Raw genomic sequence first — 25,804 nt, 5'->3', positions numbered from 1 at the left:
AACTTGTCAGGTCAGAAAAGAATATACACATTTGGGGAGAAGGTACAGTCTCTGCCACTGAGGCACTCCGGACTTATAATAACCCTGTAAGACGAAGTAGAACTGCCCCTGTGGGTTTCTGGGCCTGTAACTATTTAAAGGGAGTAGAAAACCTCATCATTCTTCCCAGGAGAAGCTGGTGGTTTTGAACTTCTGACTTTGCAGTTAGCAGCCCAACACAGTACCTACTACACATCCAGGGCTTCTCTGGGGAGAAAATAAGGTGATAAAAATAAATGTATGAGTTTCCAAAAAGTGTAAAGGTGATCATATTAACTTTAGAAGACAGATATTATGCTAAAATATATAATAAACCCTGCCAGAGGGAAAAACAGTATTAGGGAATTATTCTCATCAAATCTGTTATAACAAAAAGCATTTATCTTTTTAAAAGGCAAATTATCATTGTTAAAAAAGGCATTTTTCATTTAAAAAGATTACTGATTGCAGTTCTTTGCTAGAATTGCAATTAAGACATAATATCTTTGTTTTACCCCTCTGCTTTAAATTAAACAGAATTTAATTTTTAAATATGTTGACCTAATTTTATGAATTAAGAGAAAACTGCTTCCTCAGATTTAGACTAACAGAGGTTATTTTGAGAGTTACAAGTTTGAAGACCAGGAAGCATGAAGAGATGATGATGTGGACTGAAGCTCATATATCTTGATAATGTCTAAATCAGACATTCTAAAAATTAAGAATTGAGAATTGGTTAAAGTAAAGGGCATTGCCAACTGTGATTAGGCCAAAATAAATGCCTTGGGAGAATCAGTGTGCATCAGTGTTCTTAATCTGGAATGTGCTTACATTAATCAAAGATTCTCTGATTGCAATTACAGATTCTGGTTTTTATTTTTCCTTTCCTTGTTACTATTTATTAGCTTAAAGGTAGGGGAAATTGAGGAAAATAACTTTCTGATTTAAAAATAATAGATTCTTTGTTTTACATTTAGATATTACTTGTTTTACATTTAAATATTACTTATTTTACATTTAGATATTACTTTTAATGAATACTACACATTCATTTAATGCTCTATTTAACAATTTAGAATTAACATGAATTAAAATTTAATTCCCACTTTAATATAAATTTGAAGAAAATTAGCAGTGTCATATAAAACTGAAAGAGAAAATGTGAGCAGAAAATATTGCTTACACTTAAGTAATTCCTTACGTTTTGGAAACTACAAGAGATTTTCAGAGATCATTTTAACTTTTTACCTCAAAACTCATTGCCAAGGAGTCTATTCTGACTCATACTTCTTTTATTAGATAAATGTATTGATTTACTTTTAATTTTCACCTTAGCAAGAAGAGGGAGGCCGTCGAGGAGCTGAACTGACATTGGCTGCATCAATGGCCTCGGTGTAGGGATAACAGCGGGTGAGGTTGGCCAGGACCAAGACCAGCAGTGTTTCCTTCTGCTGTGCATAAAGTCGCTGTGGGTGGGCACAGACTCAAGGGCATCTAACAACATCCCTGTGGCATAGATCTTTATTTGAGACACCCCATGGGTCTGATTCTATTTACAGAAGTCAATTACGTATTTGCTTCCAGTTTATGTAAATTAAGTGGAAACGATGATGGAGAGCTAGTTACTTTGTCATAATCAGTTTCGGCTCCCTAAATTAGTGTTAATAACCGGAAACTATTTTCCTGTATTGCAGTAGGGAGAAATAGATTGGGCTTTTAAGGGTTTTTATCAGATCCTAGAACGTAAAATATAAAATGCATCCACAATAGGTGGGAGATTTAGCTGTTCTTAAACATTTTACATGATAGTGATGATATTTTTTCAAAAGAAAGCAAAGGAAGGAACAGCGAAAGGGAGGGAGAAATCTCCACCCTTTAATCCAAGTTTTCCCTGTATAATACTCCAGAAAGTCGTGGAAACAACTTCACGTACTCGGAGATTAAACATTTCCCGAGGCTCAGCACATGCATGAGGCTGCCTTAGAGCGCAGCTCAGGAGGTTTACGGGCTATCCCGTCCAGGGGGCTTCTTGACTTGGTGATGCATAAAGTTTTCCTCAGGGCTCATTTCCCAAGTCTGTCTGTCTGTCAGTCTGTCCTCGAAATTGCCCAGCGGAGGCAAAGAGAACGCTGTACCGATCAGAAGGGTAAAGGGTAGCGAGCGAGGCAGGGTCGAAAGCAAGGAGGGCTTCATCCGCGAGGCAGCGCTGCGGGACCCCGGGCGGCTCCGACCTCTCGGAGCGTGGCGGTTCTGGAGGCGGAGGCGGAACCGCGAGGGAGGCGGAGGCGGGCTGAGCCGCGGGGGGTCGCGGCGCGCGGGGGAGGGGAGGGGGAGGCGGAGACGCGGGGAGCGCGCCGGGCGCCCAGTGGACCGCTCGGGAGCGCGGCGCGTCGGCGCGGAGGGCGGCGTTGCCAGCGGGGCTGCGGGCTCACAAGGTGACGCGTTGGCCCGGTCGCGGTGCGGCGGCGGGGGCGCCCTCCCCGGGGTTCGCGGCGAAGCCTGCGGTGGGGCTGCACCACCTTCGGCCGGGCCCCTCCCGCCGTCGCCCCGGCTCGGCGGCGCGTCGCCCGCGTTTGACAGCGCCCTCCGGCCGCCGGCCGCCTTCCAGATGCTGCGCGTGGCGGCCGTGCTGTGCGTGTGCGCCGCCGCTGGGTGCAGCCCCGCGCTCGCGGCGGCCGGCCGCCACGGTCTGGATGAGAAGCTATGGCTCACCACGGTCTCGCAGTACGACCGCCAGCTCGGACAGTGGAACCGATTCCGCGACGTAAGTGCTGCGCCGGGCCCGAGCCGGCCCGCGGGGTGGGCGCCCGGAGGGGCTCCGCGGTCACTGACCGGTGGCGGGGCTGACCGGCGCCCGGCAGCCCGGGAAGTTCGCCGTCCGCAGCCCCGCGCCGGGTCGGATTTTCTGATTACGCGCCCGAGAGTTCTGCTCTCAGCTGGCCCCTCGTTCTGCCCCTGCCGCGCTCTCCCGCGCCCCCCCCCTCTCGCCCCAAAGGCTTGTCAATGGCTCCAGTCTCAACTTTTGAATGGCGCCTCTGGCACTGGTGACCGCAATGTGGGTGCTTTCCAGATGCGCCGCCGCCGACGCGGTAGCAAGGATCCCTCCTGGTACCCAGGGTCCATTAAGGACTGGGGAGCTGAGGCTGGAAGATGTGCGATGTAGAAGTGCCCACTCTCCAGTCGGCAGAAGAGGACTGCTCCCGATTACATAAAATTGTTGGTCTGATGTGTGCTTCGCTATTAACTTTAATCTAGAACATGTTTGTCACGCACTCGATTTGATTCTAAAGCCAGCCATTGTCTGAAAAGCTGCGGACGCCTCGCAGGTGATCGTCAGGAAAGGGTTAACCAGCAGGCTCCCGGGAGAGTTTCCTAAGGAGTTATTCAAACAAAGACGGGTTTGGAGACCCAATCATCAATTGGTCGCTCCAAACCAGCATTCTGGTTGTGCTAGTTTTCTTCCTGACCCGATCTGACTGGCTCCTGGGAGATCCGCAGCTTGAACGAGTTAGGCTCGTGCCTGGAGTCAAATTGGCTGTCGGGTGGGAGGTCTGCTCCGGCTGCCAATGCCGGCACCCGCCACCCTTTCAAAGTGCGAAGACCCGGCAGGCAGCTAGAGTGGTGTTACTAACCTGTACTGTTGCCTTTAAGCTAATCCCTAGTTAACTTTTTCATCACTTTATAATCTGTAACAATTTTGGGGGGTGGGGAGAAGTTTAGGGAAATTTTTCCTCTTGACTCTTCTCCCCCCCAACCCCTTATATGACGTTATGGATTAGCAGAACCTAACACACATTCTGGCAAAGGCATTCATGTAAAACGTTATACTTTAAAATTAGATGTCGCTAGTACAGACTAGGATTAAAAATGAAAAACTAGGAACAAAGCTTAAATATTACTTGAACATTTGTTTTACCTAAGTTTATTCAATAAAATCAAAAAAGCAAGCAAGTCGGTGAAATATTTCTAAATCTGAGGGGGGGGGGTGGTCTGTTTGCTATGACCTCATTTGGACAGCCAGAGTGTCTTGGTTTAAACAGTGTTTTAAGTGATAGCATGTCATTGCTGAAGAGCTGCTTTACAGTTTTTTTAAAAACACGTTTTGGATGTTTTTCTCTAAAATAGATTTTAAATCTTGAGCATCTGTACATTTTCTGACTTAAGTAACTGCTCTATTTATAAGAATACTAATGTCTTATTATGTGTGCAGTATATATTAGGGATTATTTTGCCTCCCATATTGCCTTTGTCGTCTATGAGAGGAGAGCTGCAATCTACATTGGGACACTTGGTGAATGTGATTTAAAATGTGAAGGCAAATGGAGTTGCCTACTATAAAAATTAAACATTCTAGAATTCATGCCACCAATTTCTCAAGCTACTGAGTATAATACTTCGTTGCCTTAGTATTTTCAGTTATTTTATGTGATCTCAGGGAAAAAGTCCATCAGATATTGTTAAACTTTTAAGATAAAGGGCTTACTGAATGCAAGCAATGCATGAGAATATGATATATATATTTTTTGTAAAACATAGATCAGGTTTAACATAACCATTTGAGTGAGACAACATTCTTGCTAAGATGACTTTTACAGAGCATGGAGAGATAACTGCAACCATTTCTCCCTCTTTAACCACCTGTTGCTTTTTATTAATATAAAATGTGTGGTAGTAGTGCGGTTCTCTAACCACCGAGAATGCATCATATGAAATTCTTATCCATACCATCCATTTAATGACTTATTTGCATGTTTTGTTTACCATTATAGAGAATCATCAGCTTACTGTTTTGATTGACCTTTCAGGATGCTATTTTTACTTCATTTTCTGTTGGAAGCACATGCTTATGAGGTAAACTTAGAAATAGGAAAGTACTGTACACAGCCGCATCACTCGGGACATCTTAAATATTGAGTGCATATACTCAGGAAATTCTTTGTTTAGTGCATTGCTTCATAAAAACAAATTTAATTTCACTTAGAAAAAATTTTTAACTGACTTAAAAAATAGATAATGAAATCAATCTGTTTCCTTGTGACTGATTTACATAATCTTTTACTTTACATATAACTCAGACATTTTAAACTGTTATTAGAATGTTAAAAATTTATTTAAAATAGTATTTGAAAATGAATTCATCATGATATTTACTGAAGAGTTTTACAATTATTACCACTCAGTATATATTCTATCAGTATAAAAATATATCTTTTATGTAATAATACTTTAAGTCTAAGGATCATGTGAGCAGAGATGAGTATATGAATCAATGGAAATCATTAATTTTCTCACCTAGTATAATCACAATGATATAATAAAAGTGAAATCAAGGTTAAGGGCATATACTTTTAAATAAATTTGATCATTTTATATTATTTACTGAATGAAATTCTTTTTGTCCTTTAACATAGAAAATAAAATTATGTAGTTATGAAGACCTTTAATCTTTTTGAAATGAACTACTTGGCTATTGGTACAAAAATCTAGTCTAGATTTAAACTGCTATGAGTTAAGTAAAAGTTAAATTTTCTTGTGAGAGAACTGGAGATGTCAACACATACAAAAGTAAAGATAGTAGATAATTAGATGGTCTTAAAAAAATAGAACAAAACAAAAACATTGAACAATAGCACCTACTTAGCCTATACATTAGTTGTGTACTGTTTCCCATATTTCTAGCTCTGTTGATTAGCAGTGAAATCAAGAACACTAGATTCCTCAGTGGGGGACCTGTGGGAGCGATTATGCAGACAGACTGGACAACCTCTGCCTTCACCAAGGGCAGCGTACTTCCTGTCCTTGCATAGAGAATTGCAGGCCAGGAACATTAAGACAAACTGAACTATTAGCTCAAATGTTACATATTCAACCCTGCTCGATAATTTCAATGTAACCTTATACTGCGTTATATAATAAATAACCATGCCATTTGAAAACCAATGTGTAATTGGTAATATATGATATAGTACCATTAAGTTTTATATAACTGATTCATTCTATGGAAGTAGATATAGTGATGAAGGGTGAAAAGGAAAAAATATATACATATGAGAAGTTCTCATACTAGATATAGTAAATGATTACATTAAAAATAGCAAATATAACAATGACTGTGCTACTTTAGCGTAAATCATATAAGAAAACCAGGATTGTATCTTAAATCAAAATTCATATAGTTTTAGTTTAGTTGTATGTTAATAAAAGTACCTGGGGCTCATTTTGAACTTTGTTTAAAGAAATGATGATCATTCGCGTTGCAGAAACTATATTCAACTTCAGTTCAAATTTATTCCTTAGTAGAATATCCTTTAGATCATCGAACACAATGGTAAAATGCGACACTTTAGTGTGACCAAGTTTACCTTGATACCTTGAATTAAAGGACATATGAAAAAGTAAAATAGAAGCTGACTTGTCTCAGAGGTCCCTGGGTCATTAAGGGACAGTTTTTTTTATTTTAGGCATTCGAGATAGTCAATAATTCTTTGTTTACTTTCCTTTTAATTCAAGTAGAGGTTTTTCCATGCACAGATGATTTAAGAGCTGATGACTGCCGCTCGGGGCGTATCCTGGCTGGTAGTAAATGCCCTCAGGAGCCCATCAACCTTCGCTGCCCTTAGAAAGTTAGTAAACCAGGGGGTTTCTGTGCTTACGGACAATAGAATGCTCTATTGTTTGCTAAGGCATAAAAACAAAAACAAACCCAAACAAATCTTTTAAGAGTGCCTTATCAGCATTCTCCTTAGGTTATGGCTAACCATGACTGTGCTTCTTGATGTAAGTACCTACCCAGCACAGTTACACTGCTTTATATACTAGTTGTTTGGAGAAGTTTAGCCAAGTACATTTCTATTCTCTCTTTTCCAGAATGCTTCCTTGGTCACAGATAGCTCATGCTTATACAATGTATGCATTTTTAGTGTTCCCTACTATGGAGCAGTAATTTTAATAGTGATAGCAACATGAATTTCCTCATAGCTAAAACTATAAGCTTTTCTTCCATTATACTATGAGTATTTTTCTATCTTCTTTTAATGTTTAGATGACAATAGGCACTATGGTAAAAATCTTTAAAAACCTTTACATACAAGGCAAATTTTAAATTGGAACTATTGAAAAGTGTAGCATACATTATGTTTGATTATTCCAATTGTTTAAATAATTAAGAGAGTTAAATAATTTGCTACTTCACAGAGACAATCTGAGATTTCTGCGACAATGAAGAAGATAGCACTGTTTTGTGCTCTGTTTTTATTATCTCGGTCCTAGTCAATTCATTATGTTTCAACTGGCCCTTTTTTCTATCTATCTATCTATCTATCTATCTATCTATCTATCTATCTATCTATCTATCTATCTATCTCGACTATCCCAACACGACTATATTCGTTAGTTAGGGTTTGAGATTGATTTAAGCCTAGAGGTACAGTGATTTTAAGATTGGCTGCTATCTGAAATGTCTACTGGTTCAAAAGCAGCAGCAGCTTGGGGAAGCGATGTTTAAGGACCCAGATGCTATATCTTCTAATAGCTGGGCACTATCAGCTTTCTTTATCACATTTGTTTATGCACCCATTTTCAGTGATCATGAAGGTCAGGAAGGTGAGCATCACAGAATGCCAGGTTACTAGCACAAAGTGTACTTGCATTGAGGGAGGACTTGAGTAGAGGCCCGGTGTCCCATCTGCTACCTTGACAGTTAACATATGTTAACATATGTACATAGGCCTAAGTTCCTATTGTTACATATTAATATATTTAAATACATACATGGCAATGTTTCTACCTATATAAATGTATTTTGTCTCCTACTTCATTCCTCTATTTCCTTTTACTTTCCTCCTGTCCCACTATCATGTTAAACCATCATTCAGCTCTCAGTAATTCCTCTTGGCATTGCCCTCGATCAACCTCCTTGCCAAAGATTTTAGAGCTCTTGTTTTTCCCTTGTCCCTGGGATTTTTGGATTCCCCCTCCTGCCACCCTCTCCCCTGTCCCCTGTCCTCCAGAACTTTTGGTCCTATTGGTTTTTCCCGGATTTTTTTCTTGCCTATCTTATATAGATAGAAATGAAAAGAAAAAAAGAAATAAAAAGAAAACAGGGCCTATAATAGTTCTCATTTTGTCTGCTGACCCATATGTATGTTTTCCGAGTCTGATGAAGTGCAAAATTCCTGCCCTCCAAGTCTATTTTCGGGATTCCTTGGAGACATCGTTGCTTTGCTCCTCTTGCTGCTCTGTTGCGCTCCCTTCATGTTTTGCCCCAGGGTGTGGGGGTTAGACTGAAGACAGTTCCCACACTCTTTCCGGTACTCTGTGGGTCAGTGAGGGGACATTATATCTCATGGTGGGGTCAGCCCTACTGTCCTCTCTGTGCCTTGGCTGCTCTGAGCAGGCGTGTCATCCTCAGGGTTTGATGGGCCAGGATGTGGTCCACTCTCTCTCTTTCTCTTTTTCCCTCAGTTTGCTCCCGTGTGATCTGGGCAAACCTGCCACACTCCCTGGGCAATATCTTCAGTGCTGTTCTCTGTAAGGCAATCTCCTGGGGAGATGTCTGATGTAGCTGGGATTGGGGTCAGCCATGCAGACCTTTTTGTTAGTTCGCTGCTTTATGCCAGTATGTTGCCCACAAGGGTTGGTGCACTAAGTTGAGGTCTGGTTCTTCTCTCCCTTTCTTGGGGATGCATAAATAATGTGCTCCCTGTGGTTGGATTAATGCCCTGTTCCTCCATTATCCACGTCCCGCCCCCCCTTTTTTTCCCCTTTGCCTCTGCTTTTTAGTTGGCTGCCATATGCATCCATGGGTTGGATCTGACCCCAGGAATTTATACATTTAATGCCTTTTCCCATGCCCCTTGTTCTTTTTAGGTTTATCTCAATGGGCTCATGTTGTACTTGTCCTTTTGTGCTTGGCTTACTTCACTTAGCATACTTTTCTCCAACTCTTCCCTTGCAACAATGTGCTTTATGTGTTCATCATTGCTTTTTTAAGGATGTGTAGTACTCCATTGTATGCATAAACCAGAGTTTTTGAATCCATTCATCTGTTGATAGAAATTTAGGCTGTTTCCAACTCTTTGGGATAATGAACTGCACTGTGATGAATATTGGAATGCAGATGTCTGGCCATGGTCTGTTTCTTACATCTTCTGGGTAGATGCTGGGTCATATGGTAGCTGGATTTCCATTTGTTTTAGGTATTGCCAAAGTGATTTCCATAATGGCTGCACATACCTGCAGGATAACCAACAGTGGATAAGAGTACCTATCTCAGCACACCCCCTCCAACTCTTGCTGCTTTCTGATTTTTTTAAATTGACCAACTTTGGGGGTGTTCGGTGGTATCTCATGGTTGTTTTCATTTGCATTTCCCATATGGCTAATGAACGGGAGCATTTTCTCATATGTTTATTGGCCATTTGAATTTCTGCCCTGATGATAAACTTCTGTTCAGGTCCTTTGCCCACCTCCACAATGGGCTGTTTTGTTGTTGTTGTTATTTTAGGCTAGCAGAGTATTGTATATCTGAGTAATAAGGCCTTTGTCTGATGTGTCATTGCTAAAGGTATTTTCCCAGTCTGTGGGCTTTCTTATGACTCTTGCTGAAGTCTTTCAAGGTACACAGGTGTTTTATCTTTAGTTTATCCCACTTTTCAAATTGTGCTTCCTCTGTGTTTGTATCCTTGCCTATTTCCAGTAGCCTATGTATTCCCTGTGCCAAACTTTTTAGGTTTTTCCCAATTCCCTCATTAATGACCTTAATAGTTTAGGGTTTTACCTTGATGGCTGTGATCCACCTTGAGTTTATTCTTGTACATAGAGTGAAGTAAAGGTTTGGCTGCATTTTTCTGCAGGTAGATATCCATTGTTTTCCAGCACCACTTGTTGAAGATGGCATCTGCTTCCCAATTGATATTTTTTGAGTCATTATCAAATATTAGTTGTCTGTATGTTGATGATGTCATTCTGGGTTTTCAGTTGTTTGTGTCTTCCATTGGTCTGAATATCTGTCATTATACCAATCTTACGTAGTTTTGACCACTGTGGCTGTATAATATGTGCTAAAGTCAGGTAAAGCAAGCCCTCCCACTGTGTCCTTCTTCTTGAGGAGTGCTCTGGGTTTCTTCCCTCTCCATATGAAGTAGATAGTTACGTTTTAGAAATTCTTTGAAGAAAGATGTTGGTATTTGTATGGGGATAGTGTTCTGGAGTTTTCCTCATATAAATCTTTTGTTTTTTTGGTTAGGTATTATATTAGCCTGGGTAGACTAGAGAAACAAATCCAGAGACACTTATATGTGTATAAAAAAGAGCTTTATATACAAGAGCAAATGAATATTGATAAAACATCCCAGCCCAGTCCAGATCAAGTCCATAAGTCTGTTATTAGCCCATATATCTGATACCAATCTATAAATTCCTCTTCAGACTCATGAAACACATGCAATAATACAGAACTCAGGGTGCGCACAGGCCAGTGGGTGGAAAGTCTTGTGGATCCAGTGGTGGTAGAAGCATCTCAGTGCTGGCAGGGGTCTCCAAGTGGCTCCTTCAGCGCCAGGGCTCTAAATGTCCTGTGGACAGGAATGTCTTGCAGGGAGTATGTCCCACCTCCAGCAAGCTATCTCCTTAGCACCTCCAAATGAGGTCATCAAGCTGCAACCTGATTGGCAGACTAAACTCCACCCTTTCACTCTTAAGTCTCAAATTGACAACAGCTACCACAGGTGTATCCCTAGATATTTCAATTTGTGTTTGGCTATTGTTAAGAGTACCAGCTTCTTGATCTCCTCTTTTGTGGTTTTGTTCAAGGTATATAGCAGTCCGATAGACTTCTGTTTGTTGATCTTGTGTCCTGCCACTCTGCTATATTCCTCTATTGCTTCTGGCACTCCTCTTGTGGAGCTTTTGGGGGTTTCATATATAAAATCATATCATTTGTGAATAACGATAGTTTTACCTCTTCTTCCCCAGACACATCCCTTTGATGTATATTTCCTTTGCCTTATGTTGTTAGCTAGGCTGCATCAAGGTAGGTACATGTGGCTTCTTCTCAGGGATATTTTTCAGGAAGTAAGCCTTGTCAGCTGAGGAAGAGAACTAGCTAAGGGAGCCACAAGTGTTCCAACCAACAGAGAGCAAGAGACCATAAGGGCAAGGCTCCCCAGCCGGTTTTCCCTCCACCCATCAATTAAACTGCCCTTGATCCCACATGTGTTCATGGCCAATTTGACACAATAAATCTAATTATCACATTTTCTTAATTAGCCTTTTGTTGATTTCCAGACTGTGGCATAGTGGTCTGAGAGGGAAGTCTGAGTGAATTCTGTGTGCTTGAATTATCACAGGCTTGACTTGTGCCCCAACATGTGGTCTGTTTTAGAGTATTTGTCATGTGGGCTTGAAAAGAATGTGATTTTTTTTTTGTCTTTGTATGGAGATCTCTGAAAATGTCTATCAGGTCAAGTCACCTGTCGTAGAGTTTAGTTCTGTAGTTTCCTTGTTAAGCTTCTTTCCAAGTAATTTATCTTTCTAGAGTGTTGTATTAAAATCACCTACTATGATTGTGAGCCTGTAATTTTTTTTATATTTGGGAACATTTGATTCAAGAATTTCATGGGTCTCTCGTTGGGGGCTTTTATATTTATTATGCTCATTTGTTCTTGGTCTACTGTTCCTTTGAGCATTATAGAGTACCCCTCCTTATCTCTCATTATGGCTTGCACCTTGAGATCAAATTTATCCGAAATTAGGATTGTAATCCTGCTTATTTTGAATTGCCATTTGCTTGGTATATTGTCCTCCAGCCTTTGATTCTCAGTATCTTTCTTCATTTTTCAATGACAAAAAAGGATGAGGAAAATAAGCTATTTTTTAAGTTAATTATTTGGTATTCACAAAGCATCAATCATTATATATAATCAACTCATATACATGTAATATAAGTGTTAATAGTATATTGTCTTACATAAAATACTCTCCAGTTCTATTAAAGTAAAAAGAAGGATTTTTTGAAAGTAGATCATTTGGATGGAGAATGTTAGACTTCTAGCATTTGGAACTATTAATTTAAGGAATGGCAGGGTTATTTTTGAAGATAGATATAGGCTAGGTTCATGGGTTAACAGTAGAAAATATTCTGATTCACTAGCTAATGTAAATCAGGAAAAGGACCACTTTTAAAAATTTTGAATATGAATGACTACTGGCAAGGGAAAAATTGTGAACTATTTAATGGTCTTTTGCTTCCTTCATATCATATATGATCTTGATTTCATCTTGTGTTAGTCGGGGTAAAGTAGGGAAACAATATCACAGAAACTCATATGTATAAGAGACAGTTTTATATAAAGGTTAAGTGTACATTAAGATAGCATCCCAACTCAGTGCTGTCCAAGCCTACAAGTCCAACATTAGCCCAGATATCCGACACCAATCTACAAAGTCCCCCTCAATCTCACAAAACACAATGATATTGAGTGCAGGGGATAGCCGAATCAGTGAGCCTGTAAGCTTCTCAGTTGTAGCAGGGGTCTCCACACGGCTGCTCTAGCACCCAGGGCTGTGTCTGGGTCAGTCTGTGTGGCTTCTCTTTTGGGGTGTCTTGCAGGAAGTGGGCGTTGCCAGCTGAAGCAGAGAACTAGCTAAGGCAGCTACACCCTGGTCCAACCATCAGAAAGCAAGAGACCTGAGAACTAGAAAGGTGAGGCTCACCGAGCCATTCATCGCTCCGCCCTTCAGTTAATCCCACATGTGTTTATTGGCTAGGTTGGGACAATAAACAAACCTTAACTATCTTACATCCCTAAACTTTTCAGGTTTCTGTCATCAGTGTTCAATAAGTCAAATCTATTCTTGAGATGTTCTTTAAAATATCAGGTGGACTATACTCAAGGTGGTATTTTTGACTCTGGAGACTTGTATTAATTTTCTTCAAATTCAACTTGAACTTACATATGAACAATTGATGGTCTGTTTTTCAAACAGTCCCTGACTGCTGATAATTGAATTTCTTCATCATCTCTTCCCCAAAATGTAGTCAATTTGATTTCTTGTATTTTATCTGGCTAACGGCCTTCATTGATGTTGTTGAAAAGCTATTTGCAGTGAAGAAGCCATTGGTCTTGCAGAATTTTGTCATGTAATGTCCAGTTTTGTTCTATCACAAACACCATATTTTCCAACTACTGTTCTTTCCTCTTTGCTTTCATCTTTCTGATTCCAATTACCATTAATTATCTATGCATCTTTACTTTAGGACTGAGGATTTTCAGACTGAAGATGTTTGCAGAATTCTATAATTTCTTCATCACTATCTTTTGTGTTTGATACATAAATTTGAATAATAGTTGTATTTACCAGATTTCCTTGTTTGCATATATTGTCCTATAAAAGCATTGAAATAGACAGCCTTATATTGTGGGAGGATATTGAAATGTCCTTTTCGAGGGTTAATGTGACTATTTCTCATGACTTTGTCATTCCCAAATTGTAAACTACACGATTGTTTGATTAAAAATAGCCAGTACTAGTCCATTTCAGTGGGGGAAAGGCTGGATTTACTATTCTGTAAAGACTTAGTCTCAGGAATTTGCCCGGGCAGCTCTACCCTGCCCTCTAGGGTTGCTGTGGGTCAGCATCAACTCAATGACAGTGAGTTTGAGTTTTGTTTTGAATGCCTAGAATATCAATTTTTATGTGTATTTTTGAATTCCGTATATACTCGGTATAAGCCGAGCTTTAATGCATTTTCTGGTAGTAAAATTAGGTGCCTCGTAAGATATTCGGGTCAGCTTATACTCAAGTATATACAGTTCTTCCAATTTTACTACACTCACATTTCATATATTCCAACTTTATATTATTAATTTAAATTATTAAATTTAAATGTTCATAGTTCTTTATTCCTATACAGAATTTTATTGAAAAATAATATAAATTTTACAAATATTATATTTTATTTCATTGATGTGATTTCTGTGTTTTGTTTTAATTTACACAAAATAATCCTAAACTTATGTAATGCCAGATTTTACTCCATATACTTACAAGAAATAAATGATTGCATAGGATATTTTTCTTCAAAATGACAACATTCTTTTAATATAATCAACTTTGAAATCTAATATTGCATTTTTTAGGTAATTCTGTTTTTAAAAAAATTCTTATCAGAAGGAAAAGTCTATTTTTAATCAAGAATTAACAAAAAAGGATGAACAAAAATGAAATATCAAGAACTTTGTGTCTCTAAAGACATTATTAATTACAATGGCATGTCCATACCTGAATATGATAAAATACTTGCTTCATAATTTTCTATAACCTTGACCACAGGCTTCTTAGTGAGTTTAAAAATATTTACATAAGATACTCTTTGCCGGGCATTCTGAAGTATGAGCTCCTTAATTGAATAGCATTAGCATCTGCTGAAAGAGCAGTTTATAATATGAAGATGATATTATAGATCTCCTATCGAATATAGTATACTATGAAATTATAGGCAGCCTCCTATTCTTCCAGCAATACTGTTTAAGCTGCCAGGACAGCATTTGCTATCCTCCCCAGGTATCCCTGGGCCAGCCATGTTCCTCTAAAATGATCATTCTCTCAGGCAAAACTTTTCTAGACAGTTGTATCATTAAGCGCTAACCTAATGCTCCCTGAGATTTTGTTCTTTAGCATTCAATATAATTGGTTAGAGTTGAGATGTCTTATCCTTTATATTTTTAAAGAATAATCATGCTTCCTGAAACTATGTGAATTAAAACTATGCACCAGATAACTGGAGAAGTGGTATTTTAAAAATAACCTCAGAAAAGTAACATTTTATATAGATTTATATAAAAATATTTAGTAAATTATGCCTATACTCATTCATTAATTAAGTATTTGGATTTTTATCACTAATCTTATTGTCATATATGTATATATATGAAAAAATTCCACTCCCACAGAGTTACCATCTCTGAAACTAACAGGGACAGTTTACCCTCTCTAGTAGTTATGATTCAAAATCAAAAAGGTGGCAAGTGTGCTTCAATGAATTATTTACCAAACAAACAAATGCAAAAACCCTAAAGTAAACTAAACTACTGCCATAGAATAAAGCCCCCATGTTTAACTGTGTGATTTAAAAAAAAAATAGAAAATTGCCAGTAAGAAGTGGCATTTAACTCAGAGAGCAAATTAGTAGTAAAGCTATGACATCACACCACACTTCACCACTGAGTTGATTCCACCTAGGAGGAGAAATCTTAATTCTTAGGTATAGTGGTTTCTGCATTGAGCTGCTAACCATGAGGTCAGTGGTTCTAACTCACTAGCCACACTGTAAGATAGATAGAGGCTACCTATTTCAGTAAAGATTTAAAATCTCAGAAACCCAAAGAAGCAGTTTCACTGAATCAACTCACTAGCAATGAATTAGGTATGAATATTTGAAAGATATTCTTTTTGAATGTATGCCACGTATACTTTTGAATATAAAAATATAAATCCATGCAATCTAATATCACAACTTCTTTGTTTTATTCTGAGTAGCAGAATACCACCTAGCCTTTGTAACCAGAAATCTTGTATTTGTTTTTGGACTGAGAGACTCTATATTTATGATATTTGCTGTGTCATGTAGCTTCTTGGGAATACAAAAGGAAGTAAGTCATCTCAAAGGTGACAAGAGGACTTCCGATGCTAGCATCATGCATAAGTGCTACCCCTGTTTCTTTGATTAGAAGTAAACTATCACTTAATGCTGAGTCATTGACTACTGAGGGTTTGGGACAGTTATTTTGCTGTCCATCCACAATCACTGTGTTAGTCTGGGTAGACTAGAGAAACAAATTCATAGATATGCATATGTGTATAGGAAAAAACTTTAAATAAAGAGTACATTAAGAAAACTTCTCTATCCGGAGTCTCCCTTCCCCCCTTCTCTGCTGTCCCTCTCCTAGGGAAGAGGTCACATGTGGATAGGGCAAGATATGACAAAATAACGATGTATAAATCACCAAGGGCACATGAGGGAGGGGGGAAAGGGGAGGGAGGGGAAAAAAAACGAGGACCTGATGCAAGGGGCTTAAGTGGAGAGCAAATGCCTTGAGAATGATTGGGGCAGGGAATGTATGGATGTGCTTTATACAATTGATGTATGTATATGTATGGATTGTGATAAGAGTTGTATGAGTCCCTAATAAAATGTAAAAAAAGAAAAGAGGAGAAAAAATGATTAGGGCAAAGACTATACAGATGTGCTTTATACAATTGATGTATGTACATGTATGAACTGTGATAAGAATTGTATGAGCCCCAATAGTTAAAAAAAAAAAAAAAAGAAAACTTCTCAGCCCAGTCCAGATCAAGTCCACAAATCTAGTATTAGCCCATATGTCTGATACCAGTCTGTAAATTCCTCTTTAGACTCACACAACATATGCAATGATGCTGAGTGCAGGAAGATCACAGGCCACTGGGTGGAAAGTCTTGTGGATCCAATGGCAGGCATCTCAGCACTTGCAGAGGTCTCCATGTGGCTCCTTCAGCTCCAGGGCTCTAGTGTAGCTACATGTGTCTTGTCCACAGAATGTCTCACAGGGAATGATCATGTGTCCTGCGTCTAGTGAGCTATTTATCTCTTTAGTGCCTTCAAATGAGGTCATCAAGCTGTGACCTCTAAATGAGGTCATTAAGCTGGAGTTGACAGGCTAAACTCCACCCCTTCACTCCTAATAGTCTCAAATTGACAACAGATTATGAAACTACCACAGATCACCCTTGTCATTTCAACACTTTCACACAACTTTTTAGCCATATATAATTTTCAAACACACTAGAATAAAATCTTATCCGTACTTAAAGGATAAAACTAAAATGCATACAATTCAATACATAACATTCAATAAGTGAATAAAACAAAAATATCCTATACTTATGTGAACACCTATACCATAATCCTATGAATATATTCCTATGAATGCATCCCCCCACCTATGAAAGTTTGTAAGCCAGTCACTTCATGCCTTTATCTTCCCCACTTTGGGTATCCGATTTCTATACTGCTCACTTACATCAACCCAGTACTCTGAAGAAACAATCATATTCTTTGATGTGACGAGTCTTCATCCCAGTTGTAACCTTGTTAAGTCCGCAGCCATAAGCAAAGATAAACCAGGACAGGCCATTCATAAAGTCAGAAGCAATATGCATCAGTTCACAGGCTCAAATATCTTCTCTTTATCTGGTCGGGTTCTGGTCATCTCAATGTAGGTGGCCTCACTTAGCTTCACCAGGGTGCCCATTGGCTCCCTTGCCTTTAGACCTTGGGCCCCATCACAAATTCTCAGCAATCCTACCCACCCTTGTGCTAGGGCATGAACTTCAGACCAGTCAACGTGCTTTCATCTTCTCTAGTCCCCGTGAACCAGGTACACAGGTATCAGTGGCCAGACTCAACCTGCCTCTCTATTGCTGCTTTTCTCCCACTTCCACTCAATAAGTGGATCTAGGTGGTCACCTAGCAAGCATTACCGGCCTCCACAGGCTCCCTTTAATGTTCAGTCACAGGGAAGAGTTTTTCTTGATGGTGTTCTTCAATTTTTTTTTCATCTTTTGACAAAAAACACTAGTTCAAAATTCAAAAATCCAAAGTTCCTTTTTTTCCTTCAATCTGTCAGCAGATCCCTAGGCAAATCTCTTCACCTTGGAATGTCGTGAGCACTCAAGACACTGGGTGGGGCTTACCTTTTCAGAGCCTTCTCTGCAGGCTTTGTCTTAAAACCCATTTAAAGATCAAATTCTAATGGCTCAAGACAAGTGGGCTTACAAGGTCTCTATTTTCATAATTCCCAATAATCATTTCTATCAATCATTACAACAATAATAATAGGTAGAAGAAATCAGTATAAACAAGTTGAATCAGATCCTAAACTAAATTCTTAAAACAGTCAAGTTCAATCCTTATCTATCTCAATCCTTACCTAAACTTTTCTATTGATACAAAATATAGAATTTGGCCTCTGACAGCATCAAGCCAGAGACAGGATGTCAGCCATTTTGACCTTCTGTCAGCCATTCACTAAGCAGCTCTGAGAAATTCAAGGGGCAATTTTGTCCCCGGAGTTCAAACAAGCATCTATTCTCCATCTTATGTTTGTTTCTCTAGTACCCCACTTCCAAGGTACCATAATATGTTAGTCCACGTAGACTAGAAAAACAAATTCATATATATATAGAAAGAACAATTGAATATTGAGAGAACATCCCAGCCCAGGCCAGATCAAGTCCATAACTCTGATATTAGCCCATATATCCAGTACCAGTCTGTAAATTCCTTTTCAGACTCACGCAACACATGCGATGACACTGAGTGCAGGACTATCACCGGCCAGTGGTTGGAGAGTCTTGTGGATGCAGTGGCAATGGAGGCATCACAGCACTGGGAGGGTTCTCCATGTGGCTCCTTTAGCTACAGGGCTCTAGTGTAGCTCCATGTGTCTTGTCCACAGGAATATCTCACAGGGAGTGAGCATGTGTCCTGCCTCCAGTGAGCTGTTTATCTCCTGAGTGCCTTCAAATGAAGTCATCAAACTGAGACCCGATGGATAGGCTAAACCCCACCTCTTCACTCTTAATAAGTCTTAAATTGACAGCAGATTATGTAATAACCACATTCTCTTATGAGTTAAAAGCAATCTCCCACTTTTAATTGGTTGCCTGTGTGTCTTTATTGACTGTAATGACTTTAATGACTATAGCCTATGAGCTTGGATTAAAACAATCCTTTTAAAGAGTAATAGGTAGTTTTGTAGTTCCTTCATCAGTGTAATTAATTATTCAATTTGTGTAAGATATTTGTTTATTTTTTCATGGTTGACGTTTGAAACTTGCATTTGAAATTTATTACAATCCCTTCTGCACTGTAATTTGCCAGCCTAACTTATATATATCTTATAAGAGTGAAACTACAAGTTGAAATCACTTTCTCCTCGATAACTTGATCAATATTTTGTAAATTAATTTCTGAATATTTAAGAATATTCATATCACATGTAAATATATCCAAATATGTAGAACTATCTAAGTTTGATTTAACAAATGTACACGAACTATATGTTCATTGGCAAATTACTTTCATAAATAAATATTAAATAAATCATAGGCCCAAGTAATCTATGAAACTATGTGAAGAACTATGGAGATAGAATTATGGGTGTTATATAAATATTAAATAGTACATTTAACCAACTAGTTCAGGCAGTTAAAATTAGTTAACAAAATCTTGTTTTCTGTTTGGAATTCAAGTTCATTAGAAAAAGGAAAGTGAAACAACACTATATTTAAATTTACATTGTTTAACAAATAAAAAATTAAAGAGATATCTCTGTTTTTTCAGCATTTAAGTTTATTCTTATGTACTAATCCTGTTTATAATTATTTTAGTATTTTATGTAATACTTATGTTGAATTTTGAGTGTTTATTTGTACAACATAATTAGCAAAGTGTTCTTACACTTATAAGTTGCCTTCATGTGTATCAGATTTTAGCAGAATTTCCAGACTAAGACATACCTGGAAGAAATGCTTGAAAATCAATTTCTGAAAATATACCAATGAAAACTTTATGGGTCACAGAAGTGATGACTCCAAGGAACCTAAAACAAAAACCAAGAATACATAATTATTAAATGATTCCCTCCAAAGCTTATATTCTAGACCAAAAATTCTTAGCTATGTGGGATCCAGGAACTTTAAAATTTGGGGATAGTGATGAGTACTTCTCCCATAAAATGTTCAAATAGATGTGCATTTGCATAAATGCTAAGAATGAATAGTTTTCTGCTCAAAAATTATTAAAGTTATGAAATTGGATGAATTTTGTGATGTTGCCATTTCTACAGAACTTTTGATGGATTATTTTACTTACTGCTATGGAAAGATATTATTAAGGTTATTTCAATTACAGAAAATTTCTTATTTAAAAGACCTTGGAGTTTTGTTTTTGTCTATTCAAATTTGTTCTTACTCAAATCACTTTGAATCCTGTTGAGTCTTCTCTGGAGCCTTCTTAAGTATATGACTTTTCATATGCCAGTCCTGTAGATGTCATTCATGTTTTGAATCTTTCCAGTGCCTCAAGGATCTGAAGTTTTATTGATAAATTAATTTTACTCAAAGTATGCTATTGTTGGGAAGCGCCATTGAACTTATTCTGACCCACAACTACACTATATATAATAGAACCAAACATTGCCCAGTTGTGTGCCATTCTCACAACAGTAAATATTCCAGCCTATTCTTGTAGCCACAATGTGAGTTCATTCCCCTGAGGGGCTTAGGCTCATCCTGTTGTATTAAAAATTTCTACTTTGCCAGACATGATGCATTTCTCAGGATTGTTTTCACCTGATAAAATAGCCAACCATGCTTGATTATAAGGAGCACTGAAATGCCTCCAAAATGGATTAATTCCTTTTTCTGGTTGTCCATTTATAGTCAATGTTCGTCACCCATATGTAGCTCCAATGCATCATCCTTTTTCAGCCTTCCTTTTTCTTGATCCTGCTTTCTCACATATAGGAGGCAAATGAAAATATCATGGCTTGAATGAGGCACAATTTAGTCATCAAAATGTCATCTTGCTTTTTAAGATTTGAATGGCATCTTTTACAGCAGATTTGTTCAATAAAAAAAGACACATCATTTGACTTCTTGACTGTCTAGACTGTGGATTTAAGTAAAAGACATCTTTGACAACTTCAATATTTTCCCTGTTTATTGTTATGTTATTGTTGGCTCAATTATAAGAATTTTAAATTTCTCTATGCAAAGGTGTAATATATACCAATGTTGTCCTAAACACTTAAAAGCTGTATCTTCTGCACAGCACAGGTAATTACCACATTTTCCTCCGATCCTGCATTATTTTTCATGTAATTCAATACAACAGGTTATTTGATCAGTGTGTTAGACCAGGGTTCTCTAGAGAAATGAAACCAGGACACTTATGATTATCTATCTATCTATCTATCTATCTATCTATCTATCTATCTATCTATCTATCTATCTATCTATCATCAATCTCTCTATCATCTTTCTATCTACAGGTTTGTACAGCCAGGAGGAATATAAAAGCTAATTAGTCCACACAGTACACATCAGTACAGAGGGTTCAATTCAACTCACTTTTGTGGAACAGTGAATATACTGGAAGTCCTTCAACTCACATGGACTGCTAGGTCCAAGGTCAAGGAAGCAGACAGCAGAGTCCTACCTGGGACAAGGCAAACAGAATGTGCCCACAGGCAACAAACTGCAGGGTGGGTCACCAACAGTCAGAAGCTGGGTAGATTATCGAAGTAGGCCCGGATGGGAAATCGAACTCACAGAATCCATCAGCCTCAAGCTGAAGCAGCAGCTGTGTGGTAAAGCAGCTCTCTTGCTATGTGAACAACAAGCTGGCCTGGACCCCAGGTAGTGTAGCTCACAGGTTGAGGCAGAGAACTAGGTACAGCGGTAGCATAAATGCTCTAGCACACTCTGATCACCAGAGAGCAAGAGAGTGAGGGCGGGACTTGCAGAGCCATTTATCTCTTTGCTTCCAATCAAACTGCCACCTGATTAATCCCACATGTTTCTATTGGCTAGGTTGGCACAAAAAAACCCCTATTGCAATCAGCATAGGTATGATAAATATGATGAAAGGCTATACTTACCATATGCCTTTCAAAATTTTAGCCTCATATTTTCCTAGTTCTGTTAGAAAGATTGCTGCTTGCCTAAGTGCTGGTTCCATATCAGAACAATTAAGTTTTTTACAATTCCCATTATTTGTAATTTTATGCATAAATCTGTTATGATCTATGCAGTTGAATACCCTTAATCAATAAAATACAAGTAAACATTTTTCTTGTATTCTTTGCTTATAATCAATTTTAAACCAGTTTACCAAGTTTAATCTTTTAGTCTCTCCACAATCTGTCTTTGATTTCTGGTAGTTCACTGTCAGTGTGCTGCTGGAACTTATTTTGAATTATCTTCAACAAAAAATAGTTGCATGCAATATTAATTATATAATTTACACATTCTGTTAGGTTTCCTTTGCTTGGAATAGGCACAAATATGGATCACTTTCAGTCAGATGGCATAGCATCCTAGGATTGCATCTGTTGTTTGAAGAATGTCTGTAGCATTCCATCAATCATGGAACCTTTTTCCAATGCTTCCAGTGCAATTTGGACTATTCCCTCAGAACATTTGCTTCTTGACCATATTGTTACCTTCTGAAAATAGTTAAATGCATCATTGGTGGTGCCGTGGTTAATCTCTTAGACACCATAATCCTAGGAAAGTATTAATCAAATAGCTAGCTTGATAGTCAAATCCACTAGCTGCTTTACTGGGGACAAAGTGGAAAGCTGCTTTCAGAAAGATTTGTAGCTTAGGACACCCTGTGGGGCAGGTATATTCTGTCCAGTAATATTTGCTGTGAATTGGCATCAACTTCAAGACATGATATGTTTGGTTTGGGGAATAATGGTTGAACTTTGACTAGCTCCTTCACCAAACTGTGTATCCCTTCCATCTTCTTTTGATGCTTGTTGTGCTGTGCAGTTTTCAATTTGTTACACATAGAATCCTTCAAAACTGGACCTTGAGGCTTGACTATTTTATCCAGTTATTTCAGATTGAGAAATACCAATCCTATGTGTGTGTGTGTGTGTGTGTGTGTGTGTGTGTATATATATACACACACACACACACTTTTGGTTTTGGTTTTGTTATTCCAGGATATTTACATTTTATTCTACTAATTTAAATGATCATTTTGAGCCATGCTTTTAAATCTTCTATTCTTTATCATCATTAACTTCTCAATTCAATGTCTGTATGTAAGTTCAACCACCATCCGTCAATTTATTGTTCTGTGGTAGCTTACATGTTGCGTTGATACTGGAAGCCATACCACTGGTATTTCAAATACCAGCAGTCCCCATGGTGAGCAGGTTTCAACAGAGATTGCCAACTAAGAAAAGAGTAAGATGAAGGAATAGGCTGTCTACTTCTGAGGGATTATAAACTAGAAAGATATCTGAATGTTCTCTATGGGATTGAATTTAATCAGGCTTTATTTGTGTCCCAGCATTTCAAGTGATCGAGTATTAAAGTCACCTACTATGACTGTTGAATTAGTGATTTCTTTTTTAAAAAGATCTTTTTAATAGTTTGACGAAATTCGCCACTCTATTGTTGGGTGTGTAAATATTCAATATGATAATAGGTTCTTGGTTAACTGAATGTTTTAGCATTATATAGTGTCCCTCCTTGGCTCTTTTTATGATGTGAACCTTGAGGCTCATTTTGTTAGAGATTAAGACTGCCACCTCTGCTTTTTTTTAAGCTGCCATTTTCCTGGTATACTCTCTGCCAGCCTTTTATTCTTAGTTTTAAGTTGCCATTTCCCTGGTCATTTTTGCTGGGTCCTTATTTGTTGTTTGCCCTTGTTTTATATGCTTATCTGTATAGGGAAACCGAGGTGGGTGGTAGTCAGATGATTGAGTCAGATGATTGCCTGGGTGTGTGGAAGGGAGGTCGAAGGAAACAAGGAGATAACAGTAATGAGTAATACAAGCCGGAAGGAAAGATTCCAACATTGTTTGTGGCTGTGATTGCACAACCATTCTTGATAGGATTGAATTATTGAGTTGCGTATATAGCTCAATACAATTAAAATATAAAGTACTTTTGCATCAGTAAGAGATTTCTAGTGCCTCAGTACAAAATTACTGGTGCCATTATGTAAGTAAAAGTTTGATATTTGAAAATATTTAAATGACGTAAATGGATTTTGAATAGAATGAGTTTTATTCTATATTGTGATCCACCAGATGAGGAAATGTGACTCATGCTTGCTGATCTCTTTGACTTACCTCAAAACATTTTCTGGTACAGATATACCTTACACACTTTTTAATGCCATGTTAAGCAGAAGAAAATTTGTCTGTAGTGGAGAGGTGAGATCATTTACTTTTTAAAACAAACAAACAAAAATTATAGCTCTAATTAGACATCCACAGTGAAAATTACCAGATTGTGGAGACTGTGAGCATAAAACCATTTACAATGTGGATTTGTTATGCTTGATTTATTTATTTGAAATAGTATATGTAAAAAAAAAGTTCTTAAGATACAGTAAATGTATCTTTATTTTACAGTGAACAGTTATTTTTTAAAGGAAATTGGCTATTAAGAAATATAAATACAGAACTAAGCATGGAATGATGGACAATTTGGGTAGTAGGAATTCAAGGAAATCTTGAATATAGTTTATATTGCTATGCATCTTGTCTGGCACAGAGAAATTGCTTGATTAAAAATATTGACTACAAGTGTGCTGAACAACTAGGTTCTAATGAATGCATTTTATCACTTTTTAAAAGAGCTTTTTGAAATGGAAAAACATTTTAAACCAGTGTTAAATGTGGAAGGGGTTCAATGTTTTGTTTTCATTTTATTTCTAAGAACTGCAATTGCATGCGTAGAAAGATAGTACTTGAAGAAAAACAAATATTTATGTACCCTAGTGATATGCAAACTGATTTACTATCCATTTGTTTTCTCTTAAGACTAATAGTTTGACTTTTACTAACTATAAAAGTAATTCTCAGATAGTCAAAAGATACATGCTAGATTTGATTTGTCATAAATTATATTAGCAATGGTTTATTGGGTTATATGGAGAAATAGTTACATTTTCTTAAGAGAAAGCCGATTTAAAATGAATCATCCCTTCTAAGATATGTAGTGTTCTTGTTATATCCCCTCAAATCTGTTCTTTCTGACTCACAGCTAAATATTGTACAACAGAAGGAAATATCGCCCTTCCATGGGCCATCTTAACATTGTTATATTTAAGCCCATTGACACAGCTGTTGTTGTTGCTAGGTGCCATCGGGTTGGTTCCTATCCATAGCACACTTATGCACCACCAGAGAAAACATCTTCACAATGTTCCTCTGCCTGAATCCATTTTTGCAGCACAGTGTCAATCCATCTCCTTGAAAGCATTTCTCTTTTTCTCTGCTCCGTACTTTAACAAGCATGACATCCTTTTCTAGGGACTGGTCCCTACTGACAACATGTCTAAGCATTTAAGACAAGTATTCCCCATTCTTGTCTGTAAGGGTTACTCTGGCCCATCTTCTTCCAAGACAGACTTGTTTGGCTGTTTAGGGTACTTGCAGTATTCTTCTCCAGCACCACAATTCGAATGTGTTGATTCCTTTTGGTCTTCCTTATTTAACGTCCAGCTTTCACTTGCATATGAGGCAATAGTAAATCCCATGGCTGAGGAAAATGTACAAAGTAACATCCTGGGTTTTCAATACTCTACTGAGGTCTTCTTCATCAGACTTACTAATGCAGCATATATATTGTTTTACCTTTTGATTGCCCATATAATATTTCAATATTTCCAGTAAGGCTTGGCGTTTTTCTTTATTTCTTTCATTTAATATATGCTAAACATATTCTTTCATTCTGGTTTTCTAAATACAGGTTGCGCATTTTGTTATAGTATTTTACTCTGTCTCGTAGAGCTGTCCTTTGAAATTTTCTATTCACCTCTTGGAGTTCATAATTTCTTTCATTTGCTTTAACTACTACATGATTAAGATAAAATTTCAGCGTCTCCTCTGGCATCCACTTTGATTTTTTCTTTCTGTCCACTCTTTGTAAGGACAAGACTCTTGCTTTCTGATGTTCTTGATGTCTTTCCACAGCTCATCAGGTTTTC

General features: G+C 38.0%; 1 protein-coding gene across 5 annotated transcripts in view; it reads left to right on the top strand.

Annotated features, from left to right (window-relative positions):
* The first annotated feature begins 2,626 nt into the window (after positions 1 to 2,626).
* Positions 2,627 to 25,804, top strand: part of SPOCK3 (SPARC (osteonectin), cwcv and kazal like domains proteoglycan 3) — a 416,201-nt gene continuing 393,023 nt past the window's right edge. For 4 of the 5 annotated variants that reach the window (XM_075528014.1, XM_075528013.1, XM_075528011.1 and 1 more), the window contains exon 1: positions 2,627 to 2,782. In XM_075528014.1, coding sequence (XP_075384129.1) covers positions 2,627 to 2,782 — 156 coding nt within the window. Of the gene's footprint in view, positions 2,787 to 25,804 lie in introns of all 5 variants that reach the window. The other variant, XM_075528009.1, reaches the window with a different exon arrangement.

Source organism: Tenrec ecaudatus, chromosome 12 (assembly GCF_050624435.1).
Source record: "Tenrec ecaudatus isolate mTenEca1 chromosome 12, mTenEca1.hap1, whole genome shotgun sequence".
Taxonomy (NCBI): Eukaryota; Metazoa; Chordata; class Mammalia; order Afrosoricida; family Tenrecidae; genus Tenrec; species Tenrec ecaudatus.
The sequence above is the reverse complement of the archived record's forward strand: the minus strand, read 5'-3'. Positions and strand labels throughout refer to the sequence as shown.